General features: G+C 52.0%; 2 protein-coding genes across 3 annotated transcripts; one reads left to right on the forward strand and one right to left on the reverse strand.

The window, feature by feature from the left end:
* Positions 1–227: 227 nt before the first annotated feature.
* pmvk (phosphomevalonate kinase) lies at positions 228–16,661 on the reverse strand. Its single transcript, XM_056243767.1, has 5 exons — positions 16,494–16,661; positions 16,331–16,394; positions 15,163–15,315; positions 6,322–6,451; positions 228–420 (listed from the first exon to the last, which is right to left on the reverse strand). The coding sequence occupies exons 1-5, from the start codon at positions 16,616–16,618 to the stop codon at positions 287–289; spliced, it is 606 nt and encodes a 201-aa protein (XP_056099742.1). The 5' UTR covers positions 16,619–16,661; the 3' UTR covers positions 228–286.
* A 617-nt stretch (positions 16,662–17,278) lies between these two features.
* Positions 17,279–27,473, forward strand: eaf1 (ELL associated factor 1). Of its 2 annotated transcripts, XR_008805905.1 has the most exons (7): positions 17,279–17,566; positions 19,735–19,829; positions 19,899–20,035; positions 20,247–20,413; positions 24,554–24,784; positions 26,678–26,903; positions 27,434–27,473. XR_008805905.1 is itself a non-coding variant. In XM_056243766.1 (6 exons), the coding sequence occupies exons 1-6, from the start codon at positions 17,464–17,466 to the stop codon at positions 26,719–26,721; spliced, it is 777 nt and encodes a 258-aa protein (XP_056099741.1). In that variant the 5' UTR covers positions 17,279–17,463; the 3' UTR covers positions 26,722–26,952. The 2 variants fall into 2 exon arrangements, 1 of the variants encoding a protein (XP_056099741.1); XM_056243766.1 differs by lacking the exon at positions 27,434–27,473 and having other exon boundaries at positions 26,678–26,952.
* The last annotated feature ends 496 nt before the right edge of the window (positions 27,474–27,969 follow it).

The raw sequence follows: 27,969 nt of genomic DNA on the forward strand, positions 1-27,969 counted from the left end.
GAATAACAGTGCAATCTAGAGGATGTTTTACAGCAGTTTCGTAATAAAACCTCTGAACAGAACTGTGAAAGAACAATGTGAGGAATCTTTAGAAACTTTCCCTTTATATTAACTGAACTGAATAATGAAACTATTGTCTTTACAGCAAAATTGGTCTTCTATTTGATGAAGTTTGCATCATCAGTTCTGTGTATTATGTCCCCGACTCTGCTCTGGAACGCCAGATACTGAGGTTTATGGTCAGATATGTTGATTATGGTCAGATATTGAGGTTTACGGAGCGTGTTCATGTTCGAGTGAGCGACGACAGAAGCTCCTCCAGCTGTTTCTCCAGACGCTCGTGTTCTCCGTCGTTCTGCAGGATCCAGTCGAACTCCAGTCCCTCATCCAGACCGCACTCGGACTCCGCGTCGTCCACACCTGAGCAGGTGTACAGCAGCGTTAGGTACTCTCCAGGGCTCTCAGTCATTAATCATTTATAATACGTACGCCCAAAAGACAAGAAAAATAATACAGTGTGTATGATAAATCATGTTGTCACATTTCACTTCCATTCTTTCAGGGGTAAATCAAGAGAAAAGTATATACTACATAATTGTACTAGACATGTGAAATTAATGCGGGACAATTAAATACTCTGAACCCCGAGGGGATTTCTGGTTAGATCAGAATTTACACAAACTGAGAAAGTCAAAAAGTGTTAGGTTGTGCCCCACTCTGTCCTACTAGTTTCCCATCATAAGACCAGGGCTCTCATTTATAAAACTGTGTGTGGGATCCTCACTATAAGTGTGTGTGCGCCCGAAAAGACAAAAATGGCGTACGCCAAAAAATATCCAGACTTATAAAAGCGTGCGAACACCAGAACCTGCGCAGAATCCCCTTTATAAACCCAGTCAGAGGAAGATTGTGCACACGCGTCTCCACCTCGAAATAACCATATATGAGCTGACAACGCCTAGTTTACTATATCCTCATCTGCATATCATTTGCATATTCATATTCATGCACGCAAGATAAATCAAATTGTATGAAATTCATTCCAGAGAAAGTTTTTCTCAATCTTTTCCACTGGCCAAACAGTATTTTTAATGGAAACAGAAAGGACTTATTGTGCATATCTTATTGTGCAATCTCTCTGAGCTTCTTCATCACTACACTTGCTCCGCCCAGAAGCCTGAGATCCCGCGGCCGGCTCCGCTGGAAACACGCCGCTCTAGACTCCAGCGCAGAGGAACACGACTCTGAGCTTCTTCATCACTACACTCACTCCGCCCAGAATCCTGAGATCCTGCGGCCGGCTCCGCTGGGAACACGCCGCTCTAGACTCCAGTGCAGAGGAACACGACTCTGAGCTTCTTCATCACTACACTCACTCCGTCCAGAAGCCTGAGACCCTGCAGCCGGCTCCGCTGGGAACACGCCGCTCTAGACTCCAGTGCAGAGGAACACGACTCTGAGCTTCTTCATCACTACACTCGCTCCGTCCAGAAGCCTGAGATCCCGCGGCCGGCTCCGCTGGAAACACGCCGCTCTAGACTCCAGCGCAGAGGAACACGACTCTGGGCTTCTTCATCACTACACTCGCTCCGCCCAGAATCCTGAGATCCTGCGGCCGGCTCCGCTGGGAACACGCCGCTCTAGACTCCAGCGCAGAGGAACACGACTCTGGGCTTCTTCATCACTACACTCGCTCCGCCCAGAATCCTGAGATCCTGCGGCCGGCTCCGCTGGGAACACGCCGCTCTAGACTCCAGCGCAGAGGAACACGACTCTGGGCTTCTTCATCACTACACTCGCTCTGCCCAGAATCCTGAGATCCTGCGGCCGGCTCCGCTGGGAACACGCCGCTCTAGACTCCAGCGCAGAGGAACACGACTCTGAGCTTCTTCATCACTACACTCGCTCCGCCCAGAATCCTGAGATCCTGCGGCCGGCTCCGCTGGGAACACGCCGCTCTAGACTCCAGCGCAGAGGAACACGACTCTGGGCTTCTTCATCACTACACTCGCTCCGCCCAGAATCCTGAGATCCTGCGGCCGGCTCCGCTGGGAACACGCCGCTCTAGACTCCAGCGCAGAGGAACACGACTCTGGGCTTCTTCATCACTACACTCGCTCCGCCCAGAATCCTGAGATCCTGCGGCCGGCTCCGCTGGGAACACGCCGCTCTAGACTCCAGCGCAGAGGAACACGACTCTGGGCTTCTTCATCACTACACTCGCTCCGCCCAGAATCCTGAGATCCTGCGGCCGGCTCCGCTGGGAACACGCCGCTCTAGACTCCAGCGCAGAGGAACACGACTCTGAGCTTCTTCATCACTACACTCGCTCCGCCCAGAATCCTGAGATCCTGCGGCCGGCTCCGCTGGGAACACGCCGCTCTAGACTCCAGCGCAGAGGAACACGACTCTGGGCTTCTTCATCACTACACTCGCTCCGCCCAGAAGCCTGAGATCCTGCGGCCGGCTCCGCTGGGAACACGCCGCTCTAGACTCCAGCGCAGAGGAACACGACTCTGAGCTTCTTCATCACTACACTCACTCCGTCCAGAAGCCTAAGATCCTGCGGCCGGCTCCGCTGGGAACACGCCGCTCTAGACTCCAGCGCAGAGGAACACGACTCTGGGCTTCTTCATCACTACACTCGCTCCGTCCAGAATCCTGAGATCCCGCGGCCGGCTCCGCTGGAAACACGCCGCTCTAGACTCCAGCGCAGAGGAACACGACTCTGAGCTTCTTCATCACTACACTCACTCCGTCCAGAAGCCTAAGATCCTGCGGCCGGCTCCGCTGGGAACACGCCGCTCTAGACTCCAGCGCAGAGGAACACGACTCTGAGCTTCTTCATCACTACACTCGCTCCGTCCAGAATCCTGAGATCCCGCGGCCGGCTCCGCTGGGAACACGCCGCTCTAGACTCCAGCGCAGAGGAACACGACTCTGGGCTTCTTCATCACTACACTCGCTCCGTCCAGAATCCTGAGATCCCGCGGCCGGCTCCGCTGGGAACACGCCGCTCTAGACTCCAGCGCAGAGGAACACGACTCGGAGCTTCTTCATCACTACACTCGCTCCGCCCAGAAGCCTGAGATCCCGCGGCCGGCTCCGCTGGGAACACGCCGCTCTAGACTCCAGCGCAGAGGAACACGACTCGGAGCTTCTTCATCACTACACTCGCTCCGCCCAGAAGCCTGAGATCCCGCGGCCGGCTCCGCTGGGAACACGCCGCTCTAGACTCCAGCGCAGAGGAACACGACTCTGAGCTTCTTCATCACTAAACTCACTCCGCCCAGAAGCCTGAGATCCTGCGGCCGGCTCCGCTGGGAACACGCCGCTCTAGACTCCAGCGAAGAGGAACACGACTCTGAGCTTCTTCATCACTACACTCGCTCTGTCCAGAAGCCTGAGATCCCGCGGCCGGCTCCGCTGGGAACACGCCGCTCTAGACTCCAGTGCAGAGGAACACGACTCTGAGCTTCTTCATCACTACACTCGCTCTGTCCAGAAGCCTGAGATCCCGCGGCCGGCTCCGCTGGGAACACGCCGCTCTAGACTCCAGTGCAGAGGAACACGACTCTGAGCTTCTTCATCACTACACTCGCTCCGTCCAGAAGCCTGAGATCCCGCGGCCGGCTCCGCTGGGAACACGCCGCTCTAGACTCCAGTGCAAAGGAACACGACTCTGAGCTTCTTCATCACTACACTCGCTCTGTCCAGAAGCCTGAGATCCCGCGGCCGGCTCCGCTGGGAACACGCCGCTCTAGACTCCAGCGCAGAGGAACACGACTCTGAGCTTCTTCATCACTACACTCGCTCCGTCCAGAATCCTGAGATCCCGCGGCCGGCTCCGCTGGGAACACGCCGCTCTAGACTCCAGTGCAGAGGAACACGACTCTGAGCTTCTTCATCACTACACTCACTCCGTCCAGAAGCCTGAGATCCTGCAGCCGGCTCCGCTGGGAACACGCCGCTCTAGACTCCAGTGCAGAGGAACAGGACTCTGAGCTTCTTCATCACTACACTCGCTCCGTCCAGAATCCTGAGATCCTGCGTCCGGCTCTGCTGGGAACACGCCGCTCTAGACTCCAGTGCAGAGGAACACGACTCTGAGCTTCTTCATCACTACACTCGCTCCGTCCAGAATCCTGAGATCCTGCGTCCGGCTCTGCTGGGAACACGCCGCTCTAGACTCCAGTGCAGAGGAACACGACTCTGAGCTTCTTCATCACTACACTCGCTCCGTCCAGAATCCTGAGATCCTGCGTCCGGCTCCGCTGGGAACACGCCGCTCTAGACTCCAGTGCAGAGGAACACGACTCTGAGCTTCTTCATCACTACACTCGCTCCGTCCAGAATCCTGAGATCCCGTGGCCGGCTCCGCTGGGAACACGCTGCTCTAGACTCCAGCGCAGAGGAACACGACTCTGAGCTTCTTCATCACTACACTCGCTCCGTCCAGAAGCCTGAGATCCTGCAGCCGGCTCCGCTGGGAACACGCCGCTCTAGACTCCAGTGCAGAGGAACACGACTCTGAGCTTCTTCATCACTACACTCGCTCTGTCCAGAAGCCTGAGATCCTGCGGCCGGCTCCGCTGGGAACACGCCGCTCTAGACTCCAGCGCAGAGGAACACGACTCTGAGCTTCTTCATCACTACACTCGCTCTGTCCAGAAGCCTGAGATCCTGCGGCCGGCTCCGCTGGGAACACGCCGCTCTAGACTCCAGCGCAGAGGAACACGACTCTGGGCTTCTTCATCACTACACTCGCTCCGTCCAGAAGCCTGAGATCCCACGGCCGGCTCCGCTGGGAACACGCCGCTCTAGACTCCAGTGCAGAGGAACACGACTCTGAGCTTCTTCATCACTACACTCGCTCCGTCCAGAAGCCTGAGATCCCGCGGCCGGCTCCGCTGGGAACACGCCGCTCTAGACTCCAGTGCAGAGGAACACGACTCTGAGCTTCTTCATCACTACACTCGCTCCGTCCAGAAGCCTGAGATCCCACGGCCGGCTCCGCTGGGAACACGCCGCTCTAGACTCCAGTGCAGAGGAACACGACTCTGAGCTTCTTCATCACTACACTCACTCCGTCCAGAAGCCTAAGATCCCACGGCCGGCTCCGCTGGGAACACGCCGCTCTAGACTCCAGTGCAGAGGAACACGACTCTGAGCTTCTTCATTACTACACTCGCTCCGTCCAGAAGCCTGAGATCCCACGGCCGGCTCCGCTGGGAACACGCCGCTCTAGACTCCAGTGCAGAGGAACACAACTCTGAGCTTCTTCATCACTACACTCACTCCGTCCAGAAGCCTGAGATCCCGCGGCCGGCTCCGCTGGGAACACGGCGCTCTAGACTCCAGCGCAGAGGAACAGGACTCTGAGCTTCTTCATCACTACACTCGTTCTGTCCAGAAGCCTGAGATCCCGCGGCCGGCTCCGCTGGGAACACGCCGCTCTAGACTCCAGTGCAGAGGAACACGACTCTGAGCTTCTTCATCACTACACTCGCTCTGTCCAGAAGCCTGAGATCCCGCGGCCGGCTCCGCTGGGAACACGCCGCTCTAGACTCCAGTGCAGAGGAACACGACTCTGAGCTTCTTCATCACTACACTCGCTCTGTCCAGAAGCCTAAGATCCCGCGGCCGGCTCCGCTGGGAACACGCCGCTCTAGACTCCAGCGCAGAGGAACACGACTCTGAGCTTCTTCATCACTACACTCGCTCCGTCCAGAAGCCTAAGATCCCGCGGCCGGCTCCGCTGGGAACACGCCGCTCTAGACTCCAGCGCAGAGGAACACGACTCTGAGCTTCTTCATCACTACACTCGCTCCGTCCAGAAGCCTAAGATCCCGCGGCCGGCTCCGCTGGGAACACGCCGCTCTAGACTCCAGCGTAGAGGAACACGACTCTGGAGCCTCTAGGGAGCAGAACGGCCCCTTCTCTGTCTCCGTTTTCTTTAGTATATGGATTATTTTCTTCGGTTGGTTTTACTAGTTTATATTTGAGTCTGATACTGGTTTGCTACTCCTGTTTTATGGTTACTCTTAGCTATGTTGCTCTTATTTTTTGTTTTAATTGTTGTTATGCATGTTATATCTTCTTTTAATCTTGTTGTTCTGTAGAGCACTTTGGTCAGCTTAGTGGCTGTTGTAAATGTGCTATATAAATAACATTGAAATTGAACTACCTGTGGTGAACCTCCAGCCCCGCTGTGATCTGGTGTGTGTGTGTGTGTGTGTGTGTGTTGTACCTGTGGTGAACATCCAGCCCCGCTGTGATCTGGTGTGTGTGTGTGTGTGTGTGTGTGTGTGTGTGTTGTACCTGTGGTGAACCTCCAGCCCCTTTGTGATCTGGTCTGCTCTGACGCCTCCACACGCACACACACACATCGGTCGGGAAACTCCTGCCGGAACCACTGTACATCCGATCTCCTCCTGCAGTCGCTGACGATCTGAGGAAGAGTGTGTGTTACTGAGGTCACATGACGACAGGAGAGCGTGTGTTACTGAGGTCACATGACGACAGGAGAGCGTGTGTAACTGAGGTCACATGACGACAGGAGAGTGTGTGTTACTGAGGTCACATGGCGACAGGAGAGCGCGTGTTACTGAGGTCACATGACGACAGGAGAGCGTGTTACTGAGGTCACGTGACGACAGGAGAGTGTGTGTTACTGAGGTCACGTGACGGCAGGAGAGCGCGTGTTACTGAGGTCACGTGACGGCAGGAGAGCGCGTGTTACTGAGGTCACGTGACGGCAGGAGAGCGCGTGTTACTGAGGTCACGTGACGACAGGAGAGCGCGTGTTACTGAGGTCACGTGACGACAGGAGAGAGCGTGTTACTGAGGTCACGTGACGGCAGGAGAGCGCGTGTTACTGAGGTCACGTGACGACAGGAGAGCGCGTGTTACTGAGGTCACGTGACGACAGGAGAGCGCGTGTTACTGAGGTCACGTGACGACAGGAGACGCGTGTTACTGAGGTCACGTTACGGCAGGAGAGCGCGTGTTACTGAGGTCACGTGACGACAGGAGAGCGCGTGTTACTGAGGTCACGTGACGACAGGAGAGCGCGTGTTACTGAGGTCACGTGACGACAGGAGACGCGTGTTACTGAGGTCACGTTACGGCAGGAGAGCGCGTGTTACTGAGGTCACGTGACGGCAGGAGAGCGCGTGTTACTGAGGTCACGTGACGACAGGAGAGCGCGTGTTACTGAGGTCACGTGACGGCAGGAGAGCGCGTGTTACTGAGGTCACGTGACGACAGGAGAGCGCGTGTTACTGAGGTCACGTGACGACAGGAGAGCGCGTGTTACTGAGGTCACGTGACGGCAGGAGAGCGCGTGTTACTGAGGTCACGTGACGGCAGGAGAGCGCGTGTTACTGAGGTCACGTGACGACAGGAGACGCGTGTTACTGAGGTCACGTTACGGCAGGAGAGCGCGTGTTACTGAGGTCACGTGACGACAGGAGAGCGCGTGTTACTGAGGTCACGTGACGACAGGAGAGCGCGTGTTACTGAGGTCACGTGACGACAGGAGACGCGTGTTACTGAGGTCACGTTACGGCAGGAGAGCGCGTGTTACTGAGGTCACGTGACGGCAGGAGAGCGCGTGTTACTGAGGTCACGTGACGACAGGAGAGCGCGTGTTACTGAGGTCACGTGACGGCAGGAGAGCGCGTGTTACTGAGGTCACGTGACGGCAGGAGAGCGCGTGTTACTGAGGTCACGTGACGACAGGAGAGCGCGTGTTACTGAGGTCACGTGACGGCAGGAGAGCGCGTGTTACTGAGGTCACGTGACGACAGGAGAGCGCGTGTTACTGAGGTCACGTGACGACAGGAGAGCGCGTGTTACTGAGGTCACGTGACGGCAGGAGAGCGCGTGTTACTGAGGTCACATGACATGACGAAAGGAGAGCGCGTGTTACTGAGGTCACATGACAACAGGAGAGCGCGTGTTACTGAGGTCACGTGACAACAGGAGGGCGCGCGTTACTGAGGTCACGTGACAACAGGAGGGCGCGCGTTACTGAGGTCACATGACAACAGGAGAGCGCGTGTTACTGAGGTCACGTGACAACAGGAGGGCGCGCTTTACTGAGGTCACATGACAACAGGAGGGCGCGCGTTACTGAGGTCACGTGACAACAGGAGGGCGCACGTTACTGAGGTCACATGACAACAGGAGGGCGCGCGTTACTGAGGTCACATGACAACAGGAGAGCGCGTGTTACTGAGGTCACGTGACAACAGGAGGGCGCACGTTACTGAGGTCACGTGACAACAGGAGGGCGCGCGTTACTGAGGTCACATGACAACAGGAGGGCGCGCGTTACTGAGGTCACATGACGACAGGAGCGTTACTGAGGTCACATGACATGACGAAAGGAGAGCGTGCGTTACTGAGGTCACATGACGACAGGAGGGCGCGTGTTACTGAGGTCACGTGACAACAGGAGGGCGCGCGTTACTGAGGTCACATGACAACAGGAGGGCGCGCGTTACTGAGGTCACGTGAGAACAGGAGAGCGCGTGTTACTGAGGTCACGTGACGGCAGGAGAGCGCGTGTTACTGAGGTCACGTGACGACAGGAGAGCGCGTGTTACTGAGGTCACGTGACGGCAGGAGAGCGCGTGTTACTGAGGTCACGTGACGACAGGAGAGCGCGTGTTACTGAGGTCACGTGACGACAGGAGAGCGCGTGTTACTGAGGTCACGTGACGACAGGAGACGCGTGTTACTGAGGTCACGTTACGGCAGGAGAGCGCGTGTTACTGAGGTCACGTGACGGCAGGAGAGCGCGTGTTACTGAGGTCACGTGACGACAGGAGAGCGCGTGTTACTGAGGTCATGTGACGGCAGGAGAGCGCGTGTTACTGAGGTCACGTGACGACAGGAGAGCGCGTGTTACTGAGGTCACGTGACGGCAGGAGAGCGCGTGTTACTGAGGTCACGTGACGACAGGAGAGCGCGTGTTACTGAGGTCACGTGACGACAGGAGAGCGCGTGTTACTGAGGTCACGTGACGGCAGGAGAGCGCGTGTTACTGAGGTCACGTGACGACAGGAGAGCGCGTGTTACTGAGGTCACGTGACGACAGGAGAGCGCGTGTTACTGAGGTCACGTGACGACAGGAGAGCGCGTGTTACTGAGGTCACGTGACGACAGGAGAGCGCGTGTTACTGAGGTCACGTGACGACAGGAGAGCGCGTGTTACTGAGGTCACGTGACGGCAGGAGAGCGCGTGTTACTGAGGTCACATGACATGACGAAAGGAGAGCGCGTGTTACTGAGGTCACGTGACGACAGGAGAGCGCGTGTTACTGAGGTCACGTGACGACAGGAGAGCGCGTGTTACTGAGGTCACGTGAGAACAGGAGAGCGCGTGTTACTGAGGTCACGTGACGACAGGAGAGCGCGTGTTACTGAGGTCACGTGACGGCAGGAGAGCGCGTGTTACTGAGGTCACGTGACGACAGGAGAGCGCGTGTTACTGAGGTCACATGACAACAGGAGAGCGCGTGTTACTGAGGTCACGTGACAACAGGAGGGCGCGCGTTACTGAGGTCACGTGACGACAGGAGAGCGCGTGTTACTGAGGTCACGTGACGACAGGAGACGCGTGTTACTGAGGTCACGTTACGGCAGGAGAGCGCGTGTTACTGAGGTCACGTGACGGCAGGAGAGCGCGTGTTACTGAGGTCACGTGACGACAGGAGAGCGCGTGTTACTGAGGTCACGTGACGACAGGAGAGCGTGTGTTACTGAGGTCACGTGACGGCAGGAGAGCGCGTGTTACTGAGGTCACGTGACGACAGGAGAGCGCGTGTTACTGAGGTCACGTGACAACAGGAGAGCGTGTGTTACTGAGGTCACGTGACGACAGGAGAGCGTGTGTTACTGAGGTCACGTGACGACAGGAGAGCGCGTGTTACTGAGGTCACGTGATGGCAGGAGAGCGCGTGTTACTGAGGTCACGTGACGGCAGGAGAGCGCGTGTTACTGAGGTCACGTGACGACAGGAGAGCGTGTGTTACTGAGGTCACGTGACGGCAGGAGAGCGCGTGTTACTGAGGTCACGTGACGGCAGGAGAGCGCGTGTTACTGAGGTCACGTGACGGCAGGAGAGCGCGTGTTACTGAGGTCACGTGACGACAGGAGAGCGCGTGTTACTGAGGTCACGTGACGACAGGAGAGCGTGTGTTACTGAGGTCACGTGACGACAGGAGAGCGTGTGTTACTGAGGTCACGTGACGACAGGAGAGCGCGTGTTACTGAGGTCACGTGACAACAGGAGAGCGTGTGTTACTGAGGTCACGTGACGGCAGGAGAGCGCGTGTTACTGAGGTCACGTGACGGCAGGAGAGCGCGTGTTACTGAGGTCACGTGACGACAGGAGCGCGTGTTACTGAGGTCACGTGACGACAGGAGCGCGTGTTACTGAGGTCACGTGACGACAGGAGAGCGCGTGTTACTGAGGTCACGTGACGGCAGGAGAGCGCGTGTTACTGAGGTCACGTTACGGCAGGAGAGCGCGTGTTACTGAGGTCACGTGACGGCAGGAGAGCGCGTGTTACTGAGGTCACGTGACGACAGGAGAGCGCGTGTTACTGAGGTCACGTGACGGCAGGAGAGCGCGTGTTACTGAGGTCACGTGACGACAGGAGAGCGCGTGTTACTGAGGTCACGTGACGGCAGGAGAGCGCGTGTTACTGAGGTCACGTGACGACAGGAGAGCGCGTGTTACTGAGGTCACGTGACGGCAGGAGAGCGCGCGTTACTGAGGTCACATGACAACAGGAGGGCGCGCGTTACTGAGGTCACGTGACAACAGGAGGGCGCGCGTTACTGAGGTCACGTGACAACAGGAGGGCGCGCGTTACTGAGGTCACATGACAACAGGAGGGCGCGCGTTACTGAGGTCACGTGACAACAGGAGGGCGCGCGTTACTGAGGTCACGTGACAACAGGAGGGCGCGCGTTACTGAGGTCACGTGACAACAGGAGGGCGCGCGTTACTGAGGTCACATGACAACAGGAGGGCGCGCGTTACTGAGGTCACGTGACAACAGGAGGGCGCGCGTTACTGAGGTCACGTGACAACAGGAGGGCGCGCGTTACTGAGGTCACATGACAACAGGAGGGCGCGCGTTACTGAGGTCATGTGACAACAGGAGGGCGCGCGTTACTGAGGTCACATGACAACAGGAGAGCGCGTGTTACTGAGGTCACGTGACAACAGGAGGGCGCGCGTTACTGAGGTCACATGACAACAGGAGGGCGCGCGTTACTGAGGTCACGTGACAACAGGAGGGCGCGCGTTACTGAGGTCACATGACAACAGGAGAGCGCGTGTTACTGAGGTCACGTGACAACAGGAGGGCGCGCGTTTCTGAGGTCACATGACAACAGGAGGGCGCGCGTTACTGAGGTCACATGACGACAGGAGAGCGTGCGTTACTGAGGTCACATGACATGACGAAAGGAGAGCGCGTGTTACTGAGGTCACATGACGACAGGAGGGCGTGTGTTACTGAGGTCACATGACAACAGGAGGGCGCGCGTTACTGAGGTCACATGACAACAGGAGGGCGCGCGTTACTGAGGTCACGTGAGAACAGGAGGGCGCGCGTTACTGAGGTCACATGACAACAGGAGGGCGCGCGTTACTGAGGTCACGTGAGAACAGGAAGGCGCGCGTTACTGAGGTCACGTGACAACAGGAGAGCGTGTGTTACTGAGGTCACATGACGACAGGAGAGCGTGCGTTACTGAGGTCACATGACAACAGGAGGGCGCGCGTTACTGAGGTCACGTGACAACAGGAGAGCGTGTGTTACTGAGGTCACATGACAACAGGAGGGCGCGTGTTACTGAGGTCACGTGACAACAGGAGAGCGTGTGTTACTGAGGTCACATGACATGACGAAAGGAGAGCGCGTGTTACTGTGAGCATGTGAATAAATATGTGTATGGTAACTATGGGGTTATAAATATAAATATAAAATTAAATATATTTGTCATTTTCCCCTGATATTGACGATTATCGTTTGGAAACAGACTGTTATAATCGACATTGCGATACTTGCTAGACATCGTCGATATACGATAATATCGTCATAGTCAAGTCAAGTCAGCTTTGTTTATATAGCGCTTTTCACAATATAGATTGTTTCAAAGCAGCTTTACAGAGATAACAGGAAGTTTGTTTCCTGAAGAAAATAGCGTCACAGTCCAGCTTTAGCAAGTTCAGTGATGGTTCATTTTTGTTAAAGGAACACTTCACCCATTTCAACATTAATCTTTATTGAAAGTGGGTCATATATGTAGTCGAAATGTAAAAGAAATTTTGAATTTGGTGCCCTCTTGACCGAGAAAAGACAGAAAATAACTTTAGGGCGCATTTGTATGAAAGACAACAACTCCCACAATGCACCACATTGCACAGCTCCGCAAGCCACTCCCACTACTCCAGAACAGCGCAAACATCAGATAAATCACTCGTCTACAAGGCTAACATTAGCTGCCACCAGAGTTAGAAATTCATTTCACACAAAATGTATAGTTAGTTGGCTGTGGCGAGCAGGACGAGGGACGTGAGAGCGGCGCGAGGCCGGTGGCGTGAGTGATAATGAACGACACCTGTGAGACGCACCGGTCTCTCTCACGTCTCTCACCGAGGAGCGGACGCATAAAGGAGGAGCGACGACAGGGCAGATCGAGAGAGGAACAGGCCTGATTTTATGTTGTGTTTTGTTTCTGTTGTGTGTGGCCAACAGTGAGGGGCTGCTGGCTTATACTTTTGTTTTGTATTTGTTTATTTTACTATTAAAATGTTTAAATGTTCGCCGATTCCCGTCTCATTCTTCCCACAACAACGAACCCCGTTACATTGGCAAACTCATTAGCGAATTACTCCTCGTTTGTATTTCTTTCTATATGGTGAATTATTGCATGATACCTGGATGTTCAGTCAGAACATATGCGGTGCGACACTAGGATTGTTCACATCACAACACAAACGTCCGTGTGCTCGTCTGATTCAGAGATTTCGTCCAGGAGAAATTGCGATCGTTGAAATTCTCTGCAGCAGATGGACTCTATCTGTGTCCGTAGCGCACAGCGAGAGCACAGGCACCAGCAGTCCGCCCAGCTCGAGCCAGTCCGGGCTCCTCGTCCGCTCCAGTCCGCCTCAGCGCGAGCCAGTCCGGGCTCCTCGTCCGCTCCAGTCCGCCCAGCTCGAGCCAGTCCGGGCTCCTCGTCCGCTCCAGTCCGCCCAGCTCGAGCCAGTCCGGGCTCCTCGTCCGCTCCAGTCCGCCCAGCTCGAGCCAGTCCGGGCTCCTCGTCCGCTCCAGTCCGCCCAGCTCGAGCCAGTCCGGGCTCCTCGTCCGCTCCAGTCCGCCTCAGCTCGAGCCAGTCCGGTCTCCTCGTCCGCTCCAGTCCGCCTCAGCTCGAGCCAGTCCGGGCTCCTCGTCCGCTCCAGTCCGCCTCAGCTCGAGCCAGTCCGGTCTCCTCGTCCGCTCCAGTCCGCCTCAGCTCGAGCCAGTCCGGGCTCCTCGTCCGCTCCAGTCCGCCTCAGCTCGAGCCAGTCCGGTCTCCTCGTCCGCTCCAGTCCGCCTCAGCTCGAGCCAGTCCGGGCTCCTCGTCCGCTCCAGTCCGCCCAGCTCGAGCCAATCCGGGCTCCTCGTCCGCTCCAGTCCGCCCAGCTCGAGCCAGTCCGGGCTCCTCGTCCGCTCCAGTCCGCCTCAGCTCGAGCCAGTCCGGGCTCCTCGTCCGCTCCAGTCCGCCTCAGCTCGAGCCAGTCCGGGCTCCTCGTCCGCTCCAGTCCGCCCAGCTCGAGCCAGTCCGGGCTCCTCGTCCGCTCCAGTCCGCCCAGCTCGAGCCAGTCCGGGCTCCTCGTCCGCTCCAGTCCGCCCAGCTCGAGCCAGTCCGGGCTCCTCGTCCGCTCCAGTCCGCCCAGCTCGAGCCAGTCCGGTCTCCTCGTCCGCTCCAGTCCGCCTCAGCTCGAGCCAGTCCGGGCTCCTCGTCCGCTCCAGTCCGCCTCAGCTCGAGCCAGTCCGGGCTCCTCGTCCGCTCCAGTCCGCCTCAGCTCGAGCCAGTCCGGTCTCCTCGTCCGCTCCAGTCCGCCTCAGCTCGAGCCAGTCCGGGCTCCTCGTCCGCTCCAGTCCGCCTCAGCTCGAGCCAGTCCGGGCTCCTCGTCCGCTCCAGTCCGCCTCAGCTCGAGCCAGTCCGGGCTCCTCGTCCGCTCCAGTCCGCCCAGCTCGAGCCAGTCCGGGCTCCTCGTCCGCTCCAGTCCGCCTCAGCTCGAGCCAGTCCGGGCTCCTCGTCCGCTCCAGTCCGCCTCAGCTCGAGCCAGTCCGGGCTCCTCGTCCGCTCCAGTCCGCCCAGCTCGAGCCAGTCCGGGCTCCTCGTCCGCTCCAGTCCGCCCAGCTCGAGCCAGTCCGGGCTCCTCGTCCGCTCCAGTCCGCCTCAGCGCGAGCCAGTCCGGGCTCCTCGTCCGCTCCAGTCCGCCTCAGCTCGAGCCAGTCCGGGCTCCTCGTCCGCTCCAGTCCGCCCAGCTCGAGCCAGTCCGGGCTCCTCGTCCGCCTCCTGTTCCTCCATCAGCCTCAGCTGCTCTTCACTATAGTGCGGCTCGTAAAGATAGCCACGAACACCGGATTTGAGTAGCAGAATTTCAAAATCCTCTTCTTCCATATCATGTTTAGTTTCTTCCGTCATTGTCGTAGCTTCCTATCTCCACAGCGCTTGTTAGCTTAGCTTCCAAACAAGATGGCGGATATTGCTTTCTGTATCTGCAAGTGAAGTCCCACCCACTGATCTGTAATAGGTCTGTAGCGTGAGTGAGTCCCACACCCTGAATAAATGATGAGCTTGTGTTTGTAGTCTCTACACTTTTCAATGAAATGGGACTTCCTGCTTTTTATGACGCAAAATGAAGATTTTTACGTCATAAAAAGCAGGAAGTAAAACACTTAAATCCTTATTTCTCCCATCTCAGGGAAAAATAAAGGAAAAATCCACGATCATTATAATATATGACTGGGTTTCTAACAATACAAAGCTTAATGCAAATGGGTGAAGTGTTCCTTTAATCTACTGTAAAATGCATTATGATTATGATATGATTATGATATGATTATGATTATGATTATGTACCCAGACGGGTCGCGCGGCATGTTGGACGGCCAGCCGGCAGAAGAAGCCCGAGTCCTGCTGTCTCCTCATCTCTCCCCAGCGGATCATCTCGGCCCGATGCCTCTCCTTATACTGACCACAGCCCAGCAGCTCCTCGTAGTCCAGATCATGATCCTGAACACACACACACACACACACACACACACTCACCAGTCAAAAATCATGATCCTGAACACACACACTCACCAGTCAAAAATCATGATCCTGAACACACACACACACCGGTCAAAAATCATGATCCTGAACACACACACACACCGGTCAAAAATCATGATCCTGAACACACACCAGTCACAGTGTTTACACATTAAACTGAAATTAAAATTAGCACTGCACGATTCTGGATAAACTATAATAATGATACTACTAATCATTATGAATTATAGTTAGAAATAATGATACTACTAATCCTCATATTAGAGTGATTTCTGCAGAATCATGTGACACTGAAGACTGGAGTAATGATGCTGAAATTCAGCTTTAATCACAGGAATACATTACACTTGTTTACTATATATTCACATAGAAAACAGCTGATTTACACTGGAGTAATATTTCACTGATTTACTGTATTTCTGATCAAATTTTGTAGATTTTATTAAGATTTTCATTTTGTAGATTTGATTCTTCAATAGATTTTCTGGACCACGGATTGACCACAGTTTTCCTCCACGCCCTCTGATCATTCACATGAATTATGGGAGTGATATAATACAGGAGTAACTTCTGTCTAACAGTACCGGTCGTTATTCTCCTCACCCTCGACTACTGAGATTGAGGAAACCAGAGGTCAGAGGTCAGAGTTCATTTACAGCAGCTTAGATTACAGCTTTAAAGAAGAAGCGACAGATCTTTCCTTCTATATTGTGATGTACATACTGATTATTGAAAAAGAAAAAATGTAAGGCGGGGCTTGGTTCTGTGCACCGGTTGCTGATTGGATGTAGGGATGTGGGCGTGGCTCTCAACAGTGTATGCAGATGAGCGAGTGAGTGCATAAATGCCTGATGTATCGAATATGATACACATATGCAAACCTTTTTTTTTAAGTTAAAAATATTTAGCCTAAAGGTTATTAATCTGAGTGTTATCACACATGTCAGGCTAAAGGGTTGAAGAGTGTATATACCTGTGCATACTGCTGTTTGAGTGGCGCAGACAGTCGGAGTATACAGCACACCTCTGCAGTCAGCCTGCGATCACAACAACAGCATCAGCATCAGCGTTCATGCAGCCAGGTCACCTGTGCGCGCGACACTAGAGCTCACCTGTGCGCGCGACAGCGAACTCACCTGTGCTGAATCAAATCGGCCACATAATCCTTCCCTGACTTCCGCTTCCCACTGAATAACAGGATAATCCTCGGCTGTGAGTGTGTCATGGCTGTGGTCGCATCTAATGCGTTCTTCACACTCATAAACACATGTTCAGTATGAGGAACGACTGCATCTCGACTTTACCGTAATGCACCAAGATGACGCAGCCACCAAAACGCATAAACACGCTTCGATGCTGCTATTTTAGTTTTTCTCACTCAGTTATGTTTATTAAATTATTTTATTGTGTTCTTTAAGACATCAGTGCAGTTTTTTCTTTCACTGAAGGAAGTAGTGGATGTATCTGTGTGATGTAACGTCTGTGTTCGTGGTGTTAGGTGTAATTACGGCAATCGCGCGAGTGTCACGCCATCAGCTCACGGAGTACGTGCTTAATATATTCACATCCTTTTAACGCTACCTTATTTTGATATTACTTATATAGCACCAGAGACTCTTTAATAAAGCAAAAGTCTTAAATTACTCACGTATTTCTTTACTACTTTTTTTCTGGCATCACTGACCCGGAAGTGAAACCAAACAAGCGGTCTCTGGATTTTGTTTATTTTCATTCACCCAGGTGCCAAAATATTTACCTGCGTGTGTGCTAACACTCGGACTAACTGGGTCTAATACATGTACTATTTCCTTCTAATATCTTTATTTATTATTGAATGTTAGATTTAATTTCACTTTATCGTCATATGGAGTTTTTCCTCATTTTGAAAGACGAACAGCTAATCTGATACATGTTTTATCTTGTGCTTTAAATGCCAAATGTCTGATTTTACACGCATAGTAACGTAAAGATCTTGGTGAGTGCGTTATTTGAGTTCCCCGTGACCCGGAAGTGTTGGGTCTGCCGCAGTGTTTTGGCCGCTTCTCCTCCTCCTCCTCCTCGGGTGTTTGTTTACCTGTGAGGTTCTGCGGTTCTGGACTGGATGTGATGAACGGGAGCGCGAACACGCCTCTGGATAAAGAGGAGCACGTGCTGAAGCTCGGAGACAGTTTCGAGAAGAGACCCAAATCATCCTTCCACACCATCAGATGTGAGTGACACAAACACACCTCAATCTCAAGATTAGCGTTTAGCAGAAGCAGCCTTTAGCCTTAGCAGCGGAATAATAAACATTCAGCGCGTGGATGTGATGTGACGTCATTGACAGCGGAAAATCAGACTGGTTTAATTTTGGCGCGATATTCACAGACAACTGAAGAAGCTAACGTAAACTGCGGTCTTTTAATATTTTTGCCCTGATTAATTACCAAATTATTTAAAAAAATATTGGTAACGCTTTGCTTAACATTAGTTAAAGTCGCATGAAAGTGAATTTGCGAACAAGAACAGATGTAGGGCGGGGCTTGATTGTGTCCGTGTGGAGTTGATTGGCTGGTGGGATGGTTGTGGTTTGCTATTGGCTGATCTCATGTGAGTGACAGGTTATAGCCCCGCCCTCGTTATTAGATGCTGCAAGAGGAACTTATTCTGATTCAACATTATTGGAGCATTAGCTCAACGTCAAGCTGATAAAAGTAGCCTATTATTGTAACGTTGCAGCGGGAGTATACATGAGTTTCCAGCATGTTGTGTGATGCTTTCTCCGGTGTGTTGAAAGTCTCAGTGTGGCCGTGAGTGCTCGCTCTTGTGTTCCAGTACGCGCAAGAGCACGCCACGAGCCCTCTTGTAAAAATTGGTTGCAATCTGAAACATCACCGATAGAGGCCGCTAAAAAATACATACAGCACCTTTAAGATTTTTAGGAACAGAACCTGGAATCAAATGTAAAATAACACTGCAGTTTATAAATAAAATATACATTACAAATATAGTTACTAGTGCTGTCAAACGATTAAAATATTTAATCGCGATTAATCGCATTAATGTCATAGTTAACTCGTATTTAATCGCACATTTTTATCTATTCTAAATGTCTCTTGATTTCTTTTTGTCCCATTATTTTTTCTAATTTTAATGCTCTTATCAACATGGAAAAGTGGATCGGCTTGCTTTGTGCAAATGTTTTTTATTGAAAACAACATTGGCATATATTGTGTTCAATTTCACACTAAAACATTCTTACTTGGAGCAAATAATCTCTCACACAATGTAACACTGTCCATCAATAAAAGGGTGAAAGAAATACTGACGAGGTCCTGATATTGACGAGGGGGCGGAGAATTCGCATCAGCTGTGTGTGTGTGTGTGTGTGTGTGTGTGTGTGCTTGGCCATCATCGAGTGGTGTTTCAGACTGGACGCGCTGCGATGATGATAGCTCAGTTCACAACGACAAAACACACAGATCACTTTGGTCTCGTCAATGGAACCATTTGGCAACTTTTTAAAAGTAAACTTTCCATTCAGAATCTTATTGGCATCCATTTCAGTGTCTCGCGCTCGTCATCCACTCAAAACTGGACGTTTTGAACGTTCCTATAACATTCAGAAATAACGTTTTTATAACTTAATGGGAACGTTATGAAAACGTTCTTATAACCTAAAATGGTTAGCTGGGGAAGAGGAGAGATTCGCGATTGCACTGAACACGTTTTAAGTGCAGGCATTTTCTCTGAGCGAGCCCAGAGAAAACTCTTACAAGAGCAGCGTGTATCTGAGAGCGCGCGACTCGAGCAGAGAGATTCGTGCTCGCCACATTATATTCCGCGCGCGAGCAGAGAGATTCGCGCTCGTGCATCCGGCTCGCAAGCCCAAACAAGTGTGTGCGGCGTGCCTGTTGTTTTGTTTCCGGTCTAGCTAGATCCGCTTGCGCTTTCAAAATGTCCATGCCGCGTCCTGTTGCAAAAGCACGTGAAAAAAAACGACAAAGTTTGCTAGGCCAAAAAGACCGTTAATCGCGCGATAAAAAAATTAACGCCGTTAAAATGGGTTTGCGTTAACGCCGTTAATAACGCGTTTAACTGACAGCCCTAATAGTTACAGTCATTCAGTGAAGAACGAGTGAGTTTTCTCTGTCTTGTGTTGTGTGATTAGTGTTATTATAGAGACGGCAGGAATATTAGCGCTGTCACTTTAAGAGCCGCACGGGTCCAATATACTGATACACGTGAGGACAGAAAACTTTGGTTTAAAGTCATATTGAAATGCTCACAAAGGAATCGAAATTTTATCGTAAAGTATTCGATTCCAGAATTGAAACAGAATTTCGATTCCCAGCCTAATTGTAGTGTCCTCCGGCCTGTTCGGTCTGTCCTCCTCAGATGACTTCAAGCCGGCGTCGATCGACACGTCGTGTGAAGGAGAGCTGCAGGTGGGCAAGGGCGAGGAGGTGACCATCACACTCCCACACATCCCGGTAAGAGTGTGTCCTGTGTGTGTGTGTGTGTGTGTGTGTGTGTGTGTGCTCACTCGCTCTCGTCCGCAGGGGTCCACGCCGCCCATGACCGTCTTCAAGGGCAACAAGAGGCCGTATCAGAAGGACTGCGTGCTCATCATCAACCACGACACGGGCGAGTTCATGCTGGAGAAGCTCAGCAGCAGCATACAGGTCAAGAAGACCAGGTGGGTCGTTCATGTGTGGAGCTTATTAAAGACACGTGAGGCGCAACAAACATGCGGCACTCTCTCTGAATGACTGAAGCAGATGATTGTGTGTGTGTGTTGGTCAGGGCCGAGGGATGAGGTGCTGATGATGATTGTGTGTGTGTGTGTATTGGTCTGGGCCGAGGGCAGCAGATGAGGTGCTGATGATGATTGTGTGTGTGTTGGTCAGGGCCGAGGGCAGCAGTAAGGTCCAGGCTCGTCTGGATCAGCAGTCGGTGAGAGCGACTCCGCTGACGGCTCAGTTTCGCACCCCCCTCCGGCCAGCAGGGGGCGCTAGGAGCTCGCCAGGCAAAGACAACCCTTCACCAGAGCCACAGCTGGACGACATCAAGCGAGGTCAGACACAGACACACTCACACACACAGGGGTTGCTTGTGTTTTTAGAATTTTTATAGTTTAATACGTAAAAAAAACTCTCACGCTATTGGCTGGTCAGCGGGAACTGCACGAACCTATGGCAGAGAGACTCTCGATTCACCATAGATTCAGGTTTATTGACTGAAGCGACGATCTACGGACCTCGCAGAACAACTCTACTCGAAGCCGAGAAAGCAGAGCCAGCAGCGAGCAAGCCAGCACAGATCCAGAGCGCGACTCCACCCCTCGCGTTCTCCTGTTTCCCTTTCCTCGCCGAGCTTATCCGCGTCCTGTCTAAAGCAGTCGAGGCGCTCGGTCTCGATTGAGCCCCTCCTGAGAAGCGCTCTAGCAGCCGCCTGGACGAATGGTTCCTGTCGGAGCACCAACAGGCCCCTCGCCAGCGATCTGCACCTTTCTTCCCAGAAGTTCACAAAGAACTGACAAAATCATGGCGTGCCCCCTACTCGGTGTGCATACGTGTCTCTAACTGAGCCGTGCTCCCAAACATTGATGGTGCTGAGGAAAAGGGTTAAGAGAAACTGCCCCCCCTTGAGGAAGCCGTGGCTCCGCACCTTTGCCCACCCACTGCTATTGGATTGAAATCCAAGGTGGCTCATCCATCCAAACCACTTTAGCGCTCGCAGGCAGCAAGTGTCAGGGACCCCGACCTAGAATTACGCTGGACCCTGAACCCAGAAAGCAGTCCTGATCAACAAGACAGGCAGAGGGGAGGGTTAATTCTCCCCGCGGCCGGACCACCCTCCAAAAAGCCCTGTGTTCCTCCAAATGCCCCGTTCAGTACTGGCCAATGGAGCAGATGTTGTGATTGCAAGCAGTGGGCCCGTTTAAGTTCACGCCCCCTTGCAAACAAAATAAAAAACAAAAATACTCTGCACTTTTCCTCTTCCACACCACACGAGTGTCAGTTCCCTGCTCAAATGCAGCGCGCTGTCACTCGAAATTATCCAACCCATACCCAACCGGGCCGAGGCATGGAAAGCATGGAAAGCTGGTGTGTCACGAACACAGCAGAATGAGGCTACTCGCTCGATTTCGCTCGCAATCCACCCCGCTTCACGAGCATAGTCGACACTTCAGTGAAGAGCAATGTGTCTCACGTCCTCCGCACCGAAGTGATGAGCTTACTGGGAAGGTAGAGGCAGTGCCTCCAGCCCACAGCGAGTCAGGCTTCACTTCCTCGTTCCCAAAAAGAATGGCGGCCTCAGGCCCATCCTAGATCTCAGACATCTGAAGAAGGCCCTTATAAAATGGCCATTCAAGATGTTAACCCTGAAACAAATCCTCGTGCTAGTTGGCCCGGGGGATTGGTTTTTCTCAGTGGATCTGAAAGATGCATACTTTCATATTAAAATAGCCCCCTGTCACAGACCGTTTTTGATATTCGCATTCGAAGGGGTGGCCTACCAGTATACAGTCCCGCCGTTCGGGCTGTCCCTGGCCCCACGCACTTACAAAGTGCATGGATGCAGCACTTTCCCCCCCTGAGACAGAAGGGAATGCGCATCTTGAACTACCTCGACGACTGGCTCGTCGGAGGCGGAACTGAACGCTCTCAGGTCTGTGCTCCTCAGCCATTTGGAATGCCTGGGACTCAGAATGAACACAGCTAAGAGCTCACTTTTCCCTTTCCTGGGTGCTGTTATAGACTTGGCTCAAATGAGGGCGTGTCTGTCAAACGAGCGCGTTCAGGCTATTCAGCGACTCGTGAGCCTGTTCAGAGTGGGGACCAAGCGCCCCCTCAGAACCTTTCAGAGGATGCTAGGCCTCATGGCCTCTGCGTCATCAGTACTGCCGTTGGGTATGCTTCAAATGCGCCCCCTGCAGTACTGGCTGAAACCACAGGTTCCTCCCCAGGCTTGGTGCTCAGGCCATCTCCATATCAAGGTGGACCATGGCTGCACCAAAGCCTTGGCCTCTTGGAAAAATCCCAGTCTCTTCGAGTCAGGGGTAAGCTTGGGGATAGTTTTAAGACGGATGGTGGTCACCACGGACGCCTCCAACTCAGGTTGGATTGCTCTGTGCGAGGGCAAACCGGCCTCCGGCTCTTGGACGACCACGGAGAGACTGTTACATATCAACTGCCTAGAAATGCTGGCGGTTTTGCTAGCCCTCAAAACCTTCCTACCACGCCTGGCAGGTCACCACATCTTGGTCCGGACAGGCAACACTACAGTACACTACACTACAGGGCGGGCTCAGGTCGAGACGCCTGTACTAACTGGCCAGAAGTCTCCTCTTATGGGCAAAGAGCAACCTGCGTCCGCTGAGAGCGACGCATGTGCCAGGCAAACTGAACCAGAGAGTAGATATGATGTCCCCGGGCAATGTGTCCCCAGGGGAATGGACCCTCCATCCCCAAACGGTTCAAACGATCTCGGACGTTTTCAGGAGAGCAGAGGTTTGACCTCTTCGCCTCCGAAGACAACTCTCACTGCCCAATATTTTTCTCGAAGGGCAGGGATGCGCTGGCCCACGAACGGCCCAGCCTTCCCCTGTATGGTTTTCCCCTGGTCATGCTCCTCCCTCAGGTCATTAAAAGGATCAGGGAGGGCAGACACACAGTCCTACTAGTGGCCCCCCTCTGGCGGACCCAACCTTGGTTCCTCGAGTGGATCCAGCTGCTCACAGCAGCCCCGTGGCCGATACCCCTGAAGACCTTCTTTCCCAGGCGAACAGGACGATTTGACCCCCGTCCCAAACTATGGGCCCTCCATGTGTGGCCTCTCGACGGGAGCTTGCAGACATCCCAGTGAGAGTCCTGAGCACAATTTGTCTACGAGACGCCTCTTAAGTGGTCTGTGTTCTCCGGCTGCTGCTCAACCCGGAACCAGAACCTTGCTTTATGCAAAGTATCTCTGATACTTTCATTTCTCCAAGAGCTACTAGATGCGGGCCGTACCCCTTCCATGCTCAAAGTCTACGTGGCGGCCATCGCAGCTTTCCATGCCCCAGTGGCACGCTAGTCGATAGGGAAAAGCGAAATCTATTGGCGATATATGCTCGGCGGCTGGCTGGTCCTCGCGTCTACCTTCGCTAGATTTTATAACTTGGAAGTCCCTCTGCTTGCCTCTGTACGAGCCCGGTCCATCATCATTAGGGCCTTTGCCCTATCAAGCCATCTCGAGGCGTCATGTCAGACTTGACAGCCCTTGCTTTGGACCCTTGTTCAGGCATCCCAACCTTGGGTCATTGAACAGGTCGTTCCGCTTAACATAGCACGGCGTGATTAGATTGGTTCCCCAAAGTGTATAGTTACGCAATATGACTGATCGTTTGAAAGGAAACGACTCGGTTACTCACGTAACCTCGATTCCCTAAGATAAGGGAACTTAACTATGGCGCACACGACTCTGCGTTCGTCGCTTCAGTCGATAAACCTAAATCTATGGCGAAACGAGCGTCTTTTATATGCAGATGCCCCGCCCATTTTGGCGGGCTCTGTGCTCAGCTCGGCGGGCTATGCACCGATTGGTTCGCAGTTACGCCACTCTGCCATAGGTTCGTGCAGTTACCACTGACCAGCCAATAGCGTGAGAGTAGTCTCTGCACTGTTATGGCTGTGCAGTAGCACTGTTATTATACAAAAAGGCTTCAGTATTTGGAGAACAAAGAGTTTTCCCCATAGCGTATAGCTACGCAATACTTGTTCCCTTATCTCAGGGAACCGTGGTTACGTTAGTAACCGAGTCGTTTCTTCCGGTAACGAACACATCACAATAATCCTCATTTAAATAATTAATACGCAGAAAAAAGGCGCGGAGCCTGGTTGAGTTAGTTAGTAGTGTGTTGAAACTGCCGGTTATGGAAAGGGGCGGGACATTTCCCAAACTCGAAGTGCTCGACCAATCACAACACACTGCTCCAGCCGACCAATCAGAGCACAGTGTGCTTTTCAGAAGGAGGGGCTTCTGACAGACTGGGAAGAGAGGAGCCGCAACAATGGAGAATATGAGGAGAATAATCAACATTCAAGCAGGAAAACCGGTTCTAGTAGAGCCTGAAACAACAGTTTAAGGTTGCAACGCTGACTCCAGTGCTGTGTCGAGGTTTAATGTGTGTGTGTGTGTGTGTGTGTGTGTGTGTGTGTGTGTGTCTCAGAGCTGCGGGCCGAGGTGGACGTGATCGAGCAGATGAGCAGCAGCTCTTCTTCCTCAGACTCGGGTAGCGGCGCTGAAGACAACAGCTCCGGCAGCGACTCCGAACCCGACACTCGTCTCTCTCCCGGCGGGAACAACACAGACAACGGACTCAGCCAATCACAGGGCAGCAGCCAGCTGATGAACACGCTCAGCCAATCACAGGGCAGCAGCCAGCTGATGAACACGCTCAGTAAGACTCACACACACTCACGCATGTCATGTGCTGCGTCCCAATTCGCCTACTCATACTACGCCCAAGAATTATGTACCGTATTTTCCGCACTATACGGCGCACCGGATTATAAGGCGCACCTTCAATGAATGACCTATTTTAGAACATTTTTCATATATAGGGCGCACCGGATTATAAGGCGCATAAGATACTGCAGTCAAACGTTTGACTGGGTTTGCGTTATGCATCCACTAGATGTCAACAAAACAGTCAGATAAAGTCAAACTTTATTAAGCGTTCTGACAACTCTGTTCACTCCCATGGTAACGTTGTTCAAAACGTTAAAGGGGAACTCCGGTCAATTTTAACATTGAGCTCATTTTTTGTAAATTTGGAGTGCTGTCAGTACAGATAACAACGACAAAAAACGGTGTTGCCTACACCGTGTTATCCTCTTTTTAAAATGTGCACCCTGTTGACTTCAATGGGGCAAGTTCTAAACCTGCTTTTAGCCTCTTAACAACCTTAATGTGTCATTACAGGTGCACAGCCATGTGAGTGAACACGGTGAATCCGACTGCAGTAAATGTGAAAGATATTAATAAAAATGATGTTTATTCAGCCAGCTCACATACCCGTATTTTCTCCCTGTTTTCGGTCGAAGTCCACCGTAGGCGATTGTCGAGTGCGCGCGCGATCATTGGTAACTAAGCAACAGTGGAGACTCAGACTGTCAGCTGTCAGCCGATGACGGTGCTGTGGTGTTCTGAGAATATCAGCTCAAATGGATAGTTCATCCGGATCAGATGTTGAACACACGGAGGAGGTTTGATAGCGCGCGCGAACTCGACAATCAACTACTGTGGACTTCGGCCGAAAACAGGAAGTAAATACGGGTATGCCAAGGGGGTAATCCATCGACCGGAAGTTGAAGCCGGCCGGGTGCCGCCATCTTGTAGCAGAACTTCACTTGCGTTAGCATTTCCATTGACTCCCATTCATTTTGGCGTCACTTTGACAGCGAATAACTTTACATCTGAGGCGTTTAAAGACTCCATTTGTCCATTATTTATTTCTAAAGAAACACGACAATGTATAAAGGGCTCCATTACCTTCTATGTTACATTATGGCCCCGTAGAAACAGATTTAGTAAAAATAGGGTAACGATTGCGTCATAACCACTCGACTCTCTGTCGCGCTGTACAGAAGTGACCGTACAGACAGGAGGAGAAGCTCGCAGGCGATCGGGGGGACGTCCCGTCAAGGGAGAAGCCCATAGATAATGAGTCCATAAAAGCAATGGAATACTTACTCCTGCTCACTCACGCCAAAGAACTCTTTGCTCAAGTTCCCCGTCTCTGCAAGATTAACGTTGGCAATTTTCACGCACAGCTACTAGAAGAGTAACGTCTGTCAGACAGGTTGCTCACGTCATCAAGCTTAGTTTGAGTCGGTCTGAGTCTGCGCGTCAGGAACGGAAGTGCTCAAAAATCGCTAGAAATGGGCTTCCTCTGTCTCAACTGAGTTCCAATGAGATGCTCTGTCCACTTCTTATACTGTCTATGGGGTATGTGAGCTGGCTGAATAAAGAGAAAGCTCGGATCACAGTTGAGACTGATATATCAGCCCAGGCATCCACGATCCATTGGCAGATAGTGGCGTAAGTCGCCCGGCGCTGTCTCCCCGTCTTGGTGAACGTGTGTTCACCATCCATATATAAGGCGCTCCGGATTATAAGACGCACTGTCGTTTTTTTGAGAAAATTAAAGGCTTTTAAGTGCGCCTTATAGTGCGGAAAATACGGTACTCTTTTTGTGAAGAAAAATTTAGGACGGGCAGTATGTGAATTGGGGCGCAGCGATTGTCTCCTCGTGACCCGCAGAGGATAAAGTGTGTGTTGTTGTCCTCAGGAAACGATCTTCAGCTGAGTGAATCTGGCAGCGACAGCGACTGAGATCACAGCAGCTCTTCGGCTCATCTTAACATCCGGGATGCTATAGAATGTTTTAAAGAATGTTAAATAACTATTAGATTTTATTTTTATTGCAGAGGGACATTTTTGAACCGATAAGGTTGTGTAAGGATGTAATATTGTACCTTTGGTTGTTCAGTGTTTTTATGAAGTTCAACATGCTTGTTTATTGTTCAGTGTTACACACACACACACACACACACACACACACACACACACACACACACTCCATCTGCGAGGTTCAGTCATGTTTCCTACAGTGTGAGATCAGTGCAGACACACATCATTTTTGTGTTTTTATGACTTAAGGCTCACAATCCTTCATGTTAATCCTGCATTTTGAATCCTTGTCGATACCAAAATCTGTGTATGTGATCATCTCTAGACGTCTATACTGCTTGTTTAACCAAACGCAAATGGTTGTAATGCGATAAATGTTGTATATAGTGTCTGTATGTCAGATAAAAGACAAAAACAAGAGCAGTGTCAGCGAGTCTGAGTGATTATGACAAACATTACAGCCCTTATATATAATAATGCATTAATTATGCACCTTATAATGCATTGTATACGACTTTAACAATCAGATTTTAAATGTTTGAACAGATACGGTTGTGTAAACGGGGGAAGGATGTAATATTGTACCTCTGGTTGTTCAGGGTTTTTAAGTTCAACATGCTTGTTTATTGTTCAGTGTTACACACACACACACACTCCATCTGTGAGGTTCAGTCACATGTTTCCTACAGTGGAATCAGTGGAGACAGATGATATTACTTCGGCTTATTTTTGTTGTTGTTTGTGTTTCTATGACTTAAGACTCACAATCCTCCATGTTACATGAAATATTTCAAATCCTTGTCGATACCAAAATCTGTGTATGTGATCATCTCTAGACGTCTATACTGCTTGTTTAACCAAACGCAAATGGTTGTAATGTGATAAATGTTGTATATAGTGTCTGTATGTCAGATAAAAGACAAAAACAAGAGCAGTGTCAGCGAGTCTGAGTGATTATTGACTCTGACAAACATTACAGCCCTTATAAATAGTAATGCATTATAATATCATTTTACTGCATTAATTATGCACCTTATAATGCATTGTATACGACTTTAACAAAGAGATCTGATTGACTGGTAACTGCACTTATTAATTCAATCAAATTGATCTAAAAACTTGTTTGGAGACCTTCATTCCTACCGAGTTCAGAACAATACAGAGTTGGAA

The sequence above is a fragment of the Rhinichthys klamathensis genome, unplaced genomic scaffold (genome assembly GCF_029890125.1).
Source record: "Rhinichthys klamathensis goyatoka isolate OS25496 unplaced genomic scaffold, OSU_Roscu_1.1 h1tg000844l_1, whole genome shotgun sequence".
NCBI lineage: Eukaryota > Metazoa > Chordata > Actinopteri > Cypriniformes > Leuciscidae > Rhinichthys > Rhinichthys klamathensis.

Excerpts from the sequence above, each read along its gene's own strand:
- eaf1 (XM_056243766.1), top strand. The coding sequence starts at position 17,464 with ATGAACGGGAGCGCGAACACGCCTCTGGATAAAGAGGAGCACGTGCTG. Across the intron at positions 19,830-19,898 it reads TCACACTCCCACACATCCCG|GGGTCCACGCCGCCCATGAC; the intron begins GTAAGAGTGTGT and ends TCTCGTCCGCAG. Across the intron at positions 20,036-20,246 it reads ATACAGGTCAAGAAGACCAG|GGCCGAGGGCAGCAGTAAGG; the intron begins GTGGGTCGTTCA and ends TGTGTTGGTCAG.
- pmvk (XM_056243767.1), bottom strand. The coding sequence starts at position 16,618 with ATGAGTGTGAAGAACGCATTAGATGCGACCACAGCCATGACACACTCA. Across the intron at positions 15,316-16,330 it reads TCAAACAGCAGTATGCACAG|GATCATGATCTGGACTACGA; the intron begins GTATATACACTC and ends GTGTGTGTTCAG. Across the intron at positions 6,452-15,162 it reads ATGCCGCGCGACCCGTCTGG|ATCGTCAGCGACTGCAGGAG; the intron begins GTACATAATCAT and ends ACTCTTCCTCAG.